Raw genomic sequence first — 14,267 nt, 5'->3', positions numbered from 1 at the left:
TATGTTAAAATTGTGAAGACTGTGTTGGAAGTGGACTATGTGTCAAGGAACTAGGTGGTCACTCATTTCAAGGGTGTTAGCTTTGGTTCTCAACTTTAGCTGTCAGTAAAAAAATCACCTGAGAAGCTTCAGAATCATTTGCCATGCCTCACCCCAGACTAATTAAATAAGGGTCCCTAGGGGTCAGACTCAAGAATCACTAATTTTAATGCTGTCCAAGTGGTGTAAGTGTGCACTCAAGTCTGAGAACCCTTATGGCCAAGTTTCTCAAACTTGAGCATGCATTAGAATCTCCTGGGGGGCTTATTAAAAAAGCAAAGGCAAAAACAAAAACAAAAACGACAATTCTGGGCCTGATTTCCAAAGACTATGATCAAGTACGTCTTAGGTGATTCATAATTTATTTCTAGCAATTGATGCTGATTCTAATGCTGCTGGTCAAGGAACCATACTTTAGGGAACACCATTCAGGTTTGATTTTTATCTCATGTATATACTTAATGACATAATTTTGTTTATATATGCAAAATGAGTTAAGATGGAAGCAATTATCCAGACAAATTTTCTTCCCATCTCCAAATTACAACATTAAACATAAGTGCATTTCATGATTAAATATAAGAATATTTCAGGCAAACTTTCATTTTGCCCCTTGGAGAATTTATTGTCAAAAACAAAATTTATTTGTTTATTTTAAACTGTAGTTTAACTATTTTGAGATTGTTCTATCTTTCAAGTATCTCAACATAGCTTATATTTATTATTATTTTTTAAATAAATAACCTTAACGTGAGTTGATAACTTCTGATTTGTTCAAAGGATTTAACTTGGGAAAATAGCTGAAATTTATTAACAGATTGAAAGTCAATTCAATGGGGTATAAATAAAAATCCACTAAAACTTGCAAAGTTAATATGATTCCATTTTATGGATGTTGATTTTTTAAATCTAGGAAGATAGTAAAATTGTGTCTCATGTACTTGTAATTTTACTTGTAAATGTTCTTGTAATTTTATTCCACATAATTAAGGAGGAAAGAATCAGAATGAGAATTGGCAAATATCAGACACAAACAAAAGAGAGAGCTGTCAAAAAGAAATCATTACCCAGTTAAATCAGTGTGTGTTGTGTATCAAAGATATTTTCAATTAGGTTATTGGAAAAACAAAGTTTCTGATGAAATATATTATTATTATATACTTATATTATTATTATAATTAATTTTGTGAGAAAAAATGCATACGTTTGTAACAACTTAAGTGAGGATTAATATCCCAGAGGATCATTAACCCACATTAACCCAGTAATTATTAATTACTGGCAAAATGTGAATATTGCCAAGCACTGCTTTCAGTTGCTCTGTCATTCCTTGATAACATCTTGGCAGACACAACGATTCTGCCAACTTTTAGTTTCTGTAACTTGATCCAACCTGTTTTGAAACTCCAGTATTATATCTTAGTCAAAGCTTTTTTCTCCCCCCACTGCTGGCTAGACTTTAGGTTCTAAGAACTTAGATGAGAGGCGACCGTGTTCTGTTTTTACATCCCTACATCTGTTCCCTCTGCTAGCCTTAGCTCTTCAGTCACATGGGACAGTTGGAGAAATAGGTACTATCTTTTTAAGTAGGCCCGGTGGTAACTTTCTCTGCTTCTCTGAAGGTCCCTGCCCTCTGACACATAAGCAATGCTGCTCTCTTGAGAGACTCTTATGTGAGATCTTCAGAGAGGCTTCCCTTCATAGTTCCCTCAACTCCCTTTCTTCTCTGTTTCCTCTTCTTCTTCCCCACAACTAGATTTCTTTTATCCCCATCCCCCCATCATTCCTACCCCCCTTTGCTAGGTGGGCACCCTCTTGGTTGCATTGCTGATATGACCAAAAAAAAAAAAGTTTTGCTCTCTTCTGCGGGTCCACTTTTTGTCCCTCCTCACCCACTCTCTTAAATGTGATCAGGCTAGTCTCCTAATGACCCATCTTTTGGATGCCACCATTCTCCAGTTCTTTCTTCTTCTCTAGATGCAGGGTAAAATGGTCAGTCTACTTCCTGAGCAACATTCAATCAGTTCCCTTTTCTCATGCACTCATAAAATTTCATGAATGATTCTCATGGAATCTCTCCTTCCTTTGAATCCACTGGTCTTTGAACAAAATTGACTTGTAGATTACTCTTCTTTTATAAGGAATAGCTCCAACTACTGGATTCTGTCTATAAAATGCAAGAGTGCTTAGCATTTCCTTGTTCGTAACATTGGATCTAAATGGGTGCCATGGCAAAAGGAAAAATCCCACTATTACTTGTATTTATTTACTTAACTCAGTCAATCATTTTCTCCCTCCTTCTCCCTCTCCCTTTCTCCCTTCCTATTTCCTGTTAAGGCAGGAAGGCACATGCTGCCCAGTGCAGACAGATTCTGCAAAATGTACATAATGCATGTTTATTCAATATATAGAAATTTAGAAAGAATAAGAAAACCATTCATTTTAGCCCCTCACATTATAAATAAGGTAACTAAAGCACTGAAAGTTGTGTGTCCAAAGTTGCAGAAAGAGTTAGTAGATATGGCAAGCACTAGAACTCAGACCCATTCACTCCTCATTATCTGTTTCAGAGAATCACAGGTATTGGTAGTTGCCTGTACATGCTATCTAATTCCATCATCCATCTGATATAAGAATTCTAAAACTGGTCTCAATGATGCTTACCCAGTCCTTGTTTGAATATTTTCAGGAACAAAGAACTGGCCATTCCACAGGGTAGTTAATTCTACTGGTGGGCAGTAATTGTCAGAATATTCCTCCTTTGTGGAGCAATATTGCTATAGATTCTACTCAGGGATTCTTGTGCTGTCTTCTGAAGCTACGCCATCTAAATCTATAACCTTGTCACAGGATCACTCTTTAGATAACCAAAGGCACCATTATGCCTATCTAACCCTTCTCCTTTACAACTGAGACTTACCACTTCTTTCATATATCCTTACATGACCATTTGTAGGCTCTTTCCCTACCAATTTCCCTACAATGAATATAGTTGTATTTTTAATGACCTTAGTAAAATTAATGGTCTAAAATGGGGAGTTGATGTCCAATGGGTATAGAGTTTCAGTTCTACAAGATGAAGAAGTTCTAGAGATCTGTTGCACAGCAAGGTGAATACAGTTAACACTACTGAATTATATACTTAAAGATAGTTAAAATGGTAAGTTTTATGTTTTGTTTTGTTTTTTGCCAGAATTAAAAACAAATTCATTGTCTAGAATTAAACAGGACTTAGTATCCCGTATGTGGTAGTTTTACAACAGATTGAAATGTACTTATTACCTTCACTAATTTAGATTCTAGGCTTCTGTTAGCACAATCATAGATGGCAGCCTTATCATGTAATTCCAATGTCAAATGTCCAGTCAATTAATAAAGCTAAGCTCTTCTAGCTTTTCTTAGCGATTAGATCATTCCTTTTGGGTGCTTCTAATGTTTACTTTTCAAAGTTCTTTTACCTTTTATTTTGATAGTCTTCTCAGTCTTCCTTATCCACCTACTTCTGAATATGTGTATGGGTCTGGTCCTTTCCACTCCAAATTGTCACTCCTATTTCTGTCCTCCTGTAACTCCTAATCCTGATGCAGTTTCATGGTTTTGAATCCATAATATTAATGATGTCTCCAGTTTTATGTAATTCAAAAATTTGATAAGATAATTTTTAAGGCTGTAACCAAATAATAGTAACAAAGGCATGAACCTTTTGGGGAGTAATTAAAAACATTCTTCAGGGGAAACTGATTTAATAATTAAAACTGTATGGATACAGTTTTGAACAAATTACTCATTCACTTCAATTTACCACCATCTTGCACGCATGATGCTTTCATTTATCTTGAGGTCTCTCAAACATTGCTAGAACTACAAGAACACTCTATTTATGGCATTTTCATGATATATACTTACCTAAAAATTGTATCGGCAAATAAATGAAGTTAGTTTGGCATGCCTTGTTTTTATTTTATTCTTGAGCAAATAATCTCTTTAAAAATGCTAACAAAATAATATTTTAGCAAGTTTATCCTGGAATTATTGCCAGAGGTATATGTAAACTTCACTTCTCTATTGTTTGAAAATTTTCACTCATTTTTGAAATTGGGACAATGTTATTTACCCTTTTTCCAGTCTTCATTCGTCTTTCCATTCTTCCATTTATTTCAAAATCACTGTCAGTATTCTAAGACCAAAAATATTTGCTTCATTACTTGTTTGATAACTTGTTTCAATGTGAAGATAAACTCACTTTTAGCTATTATTTTTTTCCTTTTCTTTGATTTAGAACTTTAACTTCCTATCAAACCTATTTGTTTTTACTTCACAATCTGACAATAATTACTTCTATTAAAATGTTGGAAGCAGGGGTCCCTGGATGGTGCAGTCAGTTAAGCATCTAATTCTTGATTTTGGCTCAGGTAATGATCTCAGGGTCTTAGGACCGAGCCCTACCTCAGGCTCTGTGCTCAGCATGGAGTCTGCTTAAGATTCTCTCTCTCCCTCTCCCTCTACCCTGAGTGTGTGCTTGTGCTCTCTCTCTCTCTCTCTCTAATAAATTTTTAAAAATGTTGGAAACAAATGAAGTTCTTTTTCCTGTTTGTGTCCTGCAGATTTATGCTTTATATCCCAGATGGTCTTGCTCTATTTTTTCATGTTCTATACATTTATATTAAACATTTTTATTATTTTTGTTTAGAAATGGTATGCAAGCTTCTGTTAAGTTGTCTTTTGGTTATTCTTATAGGTATGTGACATGCTTTCCCATCGTCTTCGGTTACAGTGCTCTCTTTTATACATACTAGATTAGTATGGCTCTGTATGCAACAAAGTGGGAGGTTAGGCAAACCCTGGTGGGGTATATGGAAAGCCACAGGCAGAAATTATTAAAAACAGCTTTTAGTTCCTTGACCTAACTCAGCATTTCCTCAGCTTTTTGCTTGATGATATGAATCATCCAGGGAGCTTGGTACTAATAAAGATCCCCAGGCCACTACTGCCTTCCTCCAAAAGTTCCCATTCAGTAGGTCTTGAATAGAGTCCAGGAATATGTATTTTAGGAAAAGCACTTCATGTGATTCTTATCCTAAGGCAAGTCCAGAAAATTTAAACTATGTGATGTCGACATTCCCTACAAATTAGAATTTGTTAAGGCTGCTACAATAAATCACCACAAACATGATGGTTTAAAACAACAGAAATCCCTTCTCTCACAGCTTTGGAGGCCAGAAGTCCAAAATCAGCAGCGCCTCCCCCAAAGAGAATCCTCTGCCTCTTCTAGCTTCTTAGCTCCTGCTTTTCCTTGGCTGTGGCAGCATCACTCCAGTCTCTTGTCTCCATCTTCACATGGCCTTTCCCGGTGGAAATTCCCATCTTGAGATCCTTAATTACGTAGGCAAAGACCCTGTTTCTAAATAAGGTCACGTTCACAGGTACCAGGGGTTAGGATTGGATGTATCTTTTTTTTTTTAAGATTTTATTTATTTATCTGAGAGAGAGAGAGAGAAAGAACAAGAGCTGGGACAGGAGGTAGGGAGGGGGAGGAAGAAGCAGACTCCTCGCTGAGCAGGGAACCCAACGCAGGGCTTGATCCCAGGACCCTGGGATCATGACCTGAACTAAAGGCAGCCGCTTAACTGACTGAGCCACTCAGGAGCCCCAAGGATTCTACATATCTTTTTTTTAAAATTTTATTTTATTATGTTATGTTAGTCACCATATATTACATCATTAGTTTTTGATGTACTGTTCCACGATTCATTATTTGCATATAATACCCAGTGCTCCATGCACAACCTGCCCGCTTCAACACCCATCACCAGGCTAACCCATCCTCCCACCCCCTCCCCTCTAGAACCCTCAGCTTGTTTTTCAGAGTCCATCATCTCTCATGGTTCATCTCCCCCTCCGATTGCCCCCCCTTCATTCTTCCCCTCCTGCTATCTTCTCCTTCTTCTTTTTTTTTTTTTTTAACATATAATGTACTATTTGTTTCAGAGGTACAGATCTGTGATTCAACAGTCTTGCACACTTCACAGCGCTCACCATAGCACATACCCTCCGCAATGTCTATCACCTAGCCACCCGAACCCTCCCACTCCCCACCACTCCAGCAACCCTCAGTTTGTTTCCTGAGATTAAGAATTCCTCTTTTTGATACATAGGATTTAACCCACAGCTCCAGAGGAACTACACTACCAATTGAATTATAATAAAGGCTCAGGTATAAGTAGTTTCAAAAGCTGTACAGGTACTTCTAATATACATCCAGGTTTGTGAAACACTCTCACAATACCAGTTATTTAGTCCTTGCCTCCTGATTAACTTCTTATGCGATCTCTCTATAACACCCTTCCAATCCTCAGATTCTCTTGCTTTTCCCTTGTATCTGGAGCTCTGCACCTCCAAAAGAAATTCAGCCCTTTAAATTTCTGTCAAGAGTAAACATGAATTCTTCAGACATTTCAGCAGCATTGATTTTACACACACACACACACACACACACACACAACACACACACACACACACACACTGCTGTGATAACCCACTAACTGTTCTTGTTTTCAGTACCCTTTTAATTTCTGGGCTCTGAAAATTTATATTATTTTCTTACACATGCAATCATGTATTAAAATGGTTGGTTATTACTTTGTCTAACATTTCTCTTTGTTTTCCTTATTGCCAGAACTGTTCAATATGTTTTTCTAGGTCTCCTATTAGTCTCATTCTGCATATACTTCCTGGATGTTCCTTTTGACTTCCAAGGCTCTGTTATATCAGTAGTAATCACTTCCAAATCTATTGCTCCAGCCTGTTTGTAGCTCCTAAAATTTCACTACTTCTTATACCCTTCTGCAGCCATTCCAAAATTTTTTTAGTTTTTCAAACATTTTATATACTGTGACTTCTGGGCTTTCAGGAATGCCATCTTTAGAATACGCTAAAAGTAGTTCTTCCCCTCCTGCTCCCCTCCTGATTTAACCTAAACATATCATTCATATCAGCTTGTAGATAACTTCCTCTGGGGTGAATATCTAAGAGTAGTTTTGACTTCTGTTGTGGGTTGCAAAAACACCTTATGTTGCTTCTATCATAGCATTTATCAGAAATTTATTGAAGTCACTTGTGTAAATATACTACAGGTATTTTTTCTACTAGATTGTAAGCACTGCGAGAAATGAAAATGCTGAACTTTGTTTTTCCAGTGCTTAGCACTATTTTATTCATTCATATTCATTCATTCTAGGTGATCTGTCACTAAGGCCTAGAACTCTATCTGGTATAAAGCTCTCAATATTTTGAATGAATAAAACTTTTGAAGTAGTTTTCTACTCTGTCTCACAGAGTAGAAACTTGAGGTCAGAGATCTTAAGTAAGTATCCAAGGTCATATAACAATTAGTGTTAAAATCAAGCTTTCAACTCAGCTTTGCCTGCCTACAATGTTCTTTATATATGACCTATGTGATGTCTAAAATGAGGTTTTTATGTAACAACAATGAAAGAGCAACAAAATGAAGATGATTTGTGGTACACTGTTTTCTTATGGTTTTCTCCAAAGTATATTTACTTAATTGGATCTTTTGAAGTCTGTCCTGTGCACGTACCAATTCTCAAGAGCCACAGCTGGTATCATTATCTAGAAATGTTATATATTTCCTCAAAGGATATAATCCTATAATCTATATAATTTTAAAAAGCACTATTTTCCTATATCCGTATTTAATTATGTACCTTAGAGTAGGTAATAAACAGAATTAAAATTTAAATGGGCTGCATAAAACACAGAGAGAATAATTAAATTTTCAGTCCTTACAAAAATGTTTCTGTGCTATAATTTTTTTAAAGGGTATTGATATGATCGGCATGGCATGAGGATAAAATAATATATTTTGGAATCGGTCACGCTATTATTCAGATTTTACTCTGACACTGGCTGGTTATGCAGTGTATCCTCAGGCAAGTTATGCTGTTTTGTTTTACAAATCAGGGTTAGCAATAACAATTGCAGGGCTGTTGTGAAGAGTATAGGCAATGTATATACATAACTAGCCTAGTATCTCATACTCAATAAATAATAATATGTAACGTGAGTATTATCATCTCCTTCAAATTTAGATAACACTTTTCTAACCCTGGACTCCTGTAATATTCTTACTTTGTCATTTATTTTGACTTGAATCTCCTATACATTTTCCCCATACTTAGTCACGATGGTCAACTTTATATACATACAGGATGTGGACTACATACTTTCGAACGGACCTATGATAACTTTATTTTGAGACTTCAATAATAAGTTACTTAGAAATATTCACTTTGAGCCCAAGAAGGAGAAAGAAGTAGGAAAATTCCTAGAGACAGGAAAGAAACAAATTAGATCTGAAAACTACCTTTAAGCTTTGTGTACTGGATAAATGTAAGTACCATACCAACGATGATTACCCTTGAGAGGAGAGAAGATTGTTGCCATTTACATAATAGCATACATATAACCTGGCAATAAATTTTAAGTGAAAGATATAATAGATAAATTGAGCGTACCACCTGCAACAATAGTAGATTTTTTAACAGTCCATTACTCCACATTAAATATTCTACGAGGTTGAAGTCACCACAGAAATAAAATATAGTTTTATTTTCTTTAGTGTAATTTTAATATAAAATGTAAGCCACTTTCATTCATAATTTTTTCTCTTCAGAGTTAATCAGGTAATCTTTCCAAGTGTCCTTCAGTGTGTCTCATGGGAGATCCAAAGTCAAAGTCGAGAAAGAAAAGATTGTGTTTAATATTTAAGTCTTTTTCAAATATAAGAATTCATAATGGTATCTTAAAAAGAACAAATACCTAGAAACAGACTGAACTACCAGATACTATTTTCAACTTTTAAATTAATGCTAATATGGAAGAACAGAGAAAATGTTAAATTTATTTTAAGAAGATTTTGTTTTATTTTTTAGGAGAAAGAGTATATTGTCATTAGACCTCTTACTATCAGATACCTGTGATAAGATACTAAGAAATTATGGATACAGTATTTTCCAATGTTAGTGAAAAGGGAAGTGCCTTATATTATACTTAAATTTTTGATGGAACTCCTTCTAAAGTGTGTTGCACATTTGACTGCATTATTAAGCAGAGAAAATCCAAAGATAATTTTAACATATTAAATTTATTCTTCTATTTTTTTTCCTGAAGTTCAGTTACTATCTTTTACTGGATTGCTATGATAATCCCAGGAGTTATTCGGTAGATAAACCCTATTTTTGCTACATTAAATGCCTTCAGGGTGTTGTGCTTTTCCAGATGACCTTTCTTCTGACTTCTTGACCTTTAGGACTTTAAGAACCTGAGAGATCGTGTTACAAACCACATGTCTGTCACCAGAGAGGCTGTGTGATTTACTCAGTGTCACAGTGCTTTGTCAAGGAAACAGAAATGAAACATTAGTAACTTCACTCCCTTATTCCTGTCCCTTCAATTAATGCCTTTGTTCTTTTTAGTGATTTGTCCCATGCTTTCTTCTAGTTACCATTTTCTTAAATTCTATATAATTTACCTTTGGTCATATAAATTAAGTCAGACAAGGAGGTTGCCAAGAGAAATAATGTAACTAAGTATTAAGTAAAAAAATAAATCAGAAATGAGATACAACTATTTAAGAACACATACCCATTATATGCAAGTATGTATGTTATATTCACTGTGCGCAGATATATCATTCGTTTTCTTAGAGATTGAATGTACACTGGGTTTTAGATTATTTTATTTACTTTAAAAGTTTTTACCTTTTGGGGGCTAACTTCCAGATTTTTTTGGCAGGGGGGGGGCAGTTTTTAGACTTAGAATCTAAGAGGTAGACTCTTACAGGTCACTTGAAAAACTTCCCAATGAAGTAGTGCCAAATTTCAGAGGTCTCCAAATGCTTGGGGTGATTTATTTTTTTCCTAGTTAAATGTATGATGTTGGTTAATATGTTCCTAAGTTTATAGAAGAGAGATTAAAAATGTGAATTAACCTATTCTAAATTCAAAAAGATGCAATGTTATTTTTAAAAGTTAGATCTCATCGTATCTTAGAATCTGCTTTTTGTTTTTTACTCATTTTAACCATTACTTATGCTGATATTTTGTTTAAAGTCATTATTCATGTTTACTGTACATCTTTGAAACATTAAATGTTTATCTAAAGAAGAAAACATATTTTGGACAACATCCCTGTTGATTCTTGAAACATAAACACCTAAGTTTTCATTATATTGTCAGGTAACAAAAGAAAACTCTCTTAGAGGTATTGATTAAATTATGCCTTGGGCGTCTTCACATTTATTTTGAGTGCTTCCCCTTATATGTCAGAAAATTTGTTGAGTTGCTGCATGGATAACTTTTGATGTAGTCTTTTATCTCTTCGTATCAGTAAGTGATTGCCTCCTCTTCTGTCTTTGAAGCATATTTAGGCTCTGATCACATTTTTTCTGGTTTTGAAAAGTTAAATTTATTCTAAAATGTATATCTCGAGGCATGTCTTTGGTAATCACAAAATTTAATTAAGATTCGTTCAGTTTTAGAATAATATCCATTCAAATTCCAGTACCTCAGGGGGATATACTCAAATGTAAACTCACACAAAGAAATTGGTTTTTAAGAAGTAGAAAGCAAGTAATCAATACCATAGCAACCAGATCTGAGTCTACCACTTTTCTTACATATTGGACAAGTTACTGGTACTAGAGATGGCTTTCACTTGTAGTCTGTTCACTGGATGCTGTTGCTGGTCAGTCTGGCTGATTCTCTTTTCCCAGCTCAACTACACACTAGAGAGAGCTCTCACAGCCTCCAAAGTTGACTTATTGTTTTATTACCATTTTAAGAATGAGGATGAATATTATAGCCTTCAATTTAATTTGAAATATTATTTTGAAGATAATACACAACCTATGTCTTTGTGACTATCATGAAAAATTAATTTGCTCACATTTTACTATTCTAGCTAGTCGTGACTTGCCAAAAATTATAGGTTAATATAGACTTTAACTTTAAAATGTCATAGTTTTTAAGGGAAAAATATAAGTCATTCTATAAACATTATAACAATGTCATTCAAAATCCTTATTTCCTAAAGACACCATCACCAATGTGCTTAACTGGTGCAAATACTAAGAAAATGCTCAGTAACATGATTTCAAATATTTTGTAAAGTCCTAACTCTTAGAAAGGAACAATGCGGAATAGGCCTAGATGGAAGCCCTGGGAAGCATAACTGTTAGACCAGCCCAAGGCCCAAGGGCCAATATTCCAAACCTTCTTATCAGTGGTGCAGTTCAGGGAATACAAACAGTCCTTCATCAAATGATTCCCGTAGGCTTTCAGTCATTGTAAACTACATACTAAAAGTATGGGTATCCTATGCCCTTAAGAAGTTTATGTCACTATATTTGTTTATCTCCTGTTTCCTCTGCCTTTTGTGGAGGACAGGGGTGGAGTTCTGGTCACATTGGCAAATGAGATGCAAATTAAATCAAGCACAGTCAATAACATCTTCCCTATTGAATGTTTTTATATCTTTCATAGAATTTCCAACTTGTGAGCCACTAACTCAATTTATATGCAAAAGTGGAAGATGCATTAGCAGCAAATGGCACTGCGACTCTGGCAAGTACCAAATGTTCCCAGTATTGCACTGATTTGATTGGGGGCCCGGCTGTCAGTGCTGCTTCATCTCCTTCAGACGTAGTTTGTACGAGAAGTTTGCAGAGCCAAGCAAAATGGCTAAGACAAGTGTTGAGAGGGCACCTGGCACATCAGTGGGGATTAGCATTAAGGATAATGGAACTCGATATCTGTCCCTTGGGGCTATAAAGAGATTGGTGTTCAGATATTACGCTGGACATAGTCTAAGTCTGCAGACGTGAAGTAAAGGGGACAATTGAGGAAATGACCTGGATGATTCAGGTTCTCTGAAACATCGATGTAAAGTGCTCTGTCACCTCAGGATGGAGGAGTTTATAGATTATTATGGAATTATCCGAATGGTCTCAACTCTGCCACCTTGCTCTTTATGTACAAATAATGTTTGCTTTCTTATACTCAATTGTGTCATTATGCTAAATTATGCCAAACACAGGTAAATGAATTATGTATAATTATACATTCTCACTCACTGATTTCAATTTAATCTATTTTCACTTCACATTCCTCTCACCTCCCTCCTGCAACAGTTGTTAATAAAGAATATAAATCATTGCTAAAGATAGTGACAATTTCCCAGTATAAATACACACTTATGAGTCAGTAGGGGAAGGGTACATAGTGACTCCTCCTGTTGAGAATAGAGAAGAAGGGTCTGAATTAAAGATATGGTAATAAACTCGGGGGCACAGGGATTATAGGTCTAAGCAATAATTTTCCACGATAATTATATCACCAGCTGTATCATTTCATGAAATTCTTGCAATCACCCTTGTCCTCCCATTTTATAATTATTTCATGCTGCATAGATTTGTTCAGTCAATGGTTAGTCATTTCTGAGGGAACTAGAACTTAAGCTTTAAAATCCAAAGTCAAGGATTATTTTCCCTCTTCGTTTAGTAGTTGATGTTCAATCAGAAGCTGAACAGTATCGGAATGAAGATAATCCCCCCACTGTTCATGGGAAATGCTCATCATTAATTTATCATTCTTTTATCAAAAACAAGAGAATACTCTATATGGCAAAAAGAAATGGTAGATATTTCATGAGGAATATTTTCTTCCTGGATCAGTTTTCACTCCCTTGATGTTGATGCTTCTTTCCAGATGATGACTGCGGGGATGGCAGTGATGAGGTGGGCTGTGTTCACTCTTGCTTGGATGATCAGTTCAGATGTTCCAATGGCAGATGCATCCCAGGCCATTGGGCCTGTGATGGTGACAATGACTGTGGAGACTTCAGTGATGAAGCCCAAACCAATTGTACCAGGGAAGGTTAGTAATTTTGTGAAGCTATGAACTCTCAGTTTAAATTGATATATAATATTTAAGTATTTCAGAATGAATATTATATAAAAATAATTTACTCAGCGGATAAAAAATATATGTATTTGGAACAGTGTAAAATAATTGAGCGATCACTACTTTCTCTCTTTAACTTCTCTGGTTTCTCATCTTAACACCTCCTTATACTTTGATACCTTCTGTGGTGTTTGCTTCCTACTTTAATTAGATGCTTTACTTACCACTCCTTTAATCCCCTCCAACTTCTAAATTGCTAAACCCCAAACCCACCCCAAAAGGAAAACAAACAAGCAAAAAACAAAAAAGGCATAATTTTTATTTTATTTCAACACCAAATGTGTTTCTTTAAGGCTTGAAATACCCCCTATTAAATGATGATGTGTTCCCACTGATAAACTTCTGGAATGTAAGTGAAGAGAAGGAGACTGTGACTGTGGACCTCAGCATTATCCATGGGCAGACCTGACTCTGTCATTTGCAAAGTTTGATCAGCCATAGGGCATGTTAATAAATTAGAAATCATGTTGGAACTATCACAGAAAAAAAATCATTAGCCTGGCAAAAATGCATACAATCAGTAACTTTTTAAAAGATTTTATATATTTATTTGAGAGAGAGATAGTGAGAGAACATGAATGGTGTGGGGAGGGGAAGAGGGAGAAGCAGACTCCTTGCTGAGCAGGGAGCCTGACCTGGGGTTCCAGGATCATGACTGGAGTTGAAGGCAGACTCTTAACCTACTGAGCCACTTATGCGCCCCCAGTAACATTTTTTTTTTAAGTAGAAGTTTTCTTTCTCCTTAAGAAATTGGAAGAATTTGTCATTCATTCTTTCATTTATTCCACAAATATTTATTGAAAACTTTTCATGTGCCAGGGACTGTGCTTGTACCAAAAGATGGATAAAAGGATGAAGAAACGTGGTCCCTGTTCAGTATTTAAAATCTAGCATGCCAATGGACAATAAAGTATTTATTTAATGAATTGGGTGCTGGGGTGGGGGGCATATATTGCATGGTCATAAGAAAGGAATCATTTTCGGGACGCCTGGGTGGCTCAGTCGGTTAAGCGTCTGCCTTCGGCTCAGGTCGTGATCCCAGGGTCCTGGGATCGAGTCCCGCGTCGGGCTCCCTGCTCAGCCGGGAGCCTGCTTCTCCCTCTCCCACTCCCCCCGCTTGTGTTCCCTCTCTCGCTGTCCGTCTCTCTCTCGTCAAATAAATAAATAAAATCTTTAAAACAAAAGCGG

The 14,267-nt window shown here is 35.9% G+C and overlaps 1 protein-coding gene across 1 annotated transcript in view; it reads left to right on the top strand.

Moving 5' to 3' along the window:
• LRP1B (LDL receptor related protein 1B) overlaps positions 1-14,267 on the top strand; it is a 1,499,204-nt gene that overhangs the window by 805,057 nt on the left and 679,880 nt on the right. Inside the window, exons 19-20 of the mRNA XM_044913608.1 lie at positions 11,601-11,681; positions 12,825-12,992. Coding sequence (XP_044769543.1) covers positions 11,601-11,681; positions 12,825-12,992 — 249 coding nt within the window. The remainder of the gene's footprint in view (positions 1-11,600; positions 11,682-12,824; positions 12,993-14,267) is intronic.

Source organism: Neomonachus schauinslandi, chromosome 3 (assembly GCF_002201575.2).
Source record: "Neomonachus schauinslandi chromosome 3, ASM220157v2, whole genome shotgun sequence".
NCBI classification, from domain to species: Eukaryota; Metazoa; Chordata; class Mammalia; order Carnivora; family Phocidae; genus Neomonachus; species Neomonachus schauinslandi.
This window is presented reverse-complemented; position numbering and strand designations above follow the sequence as displayed.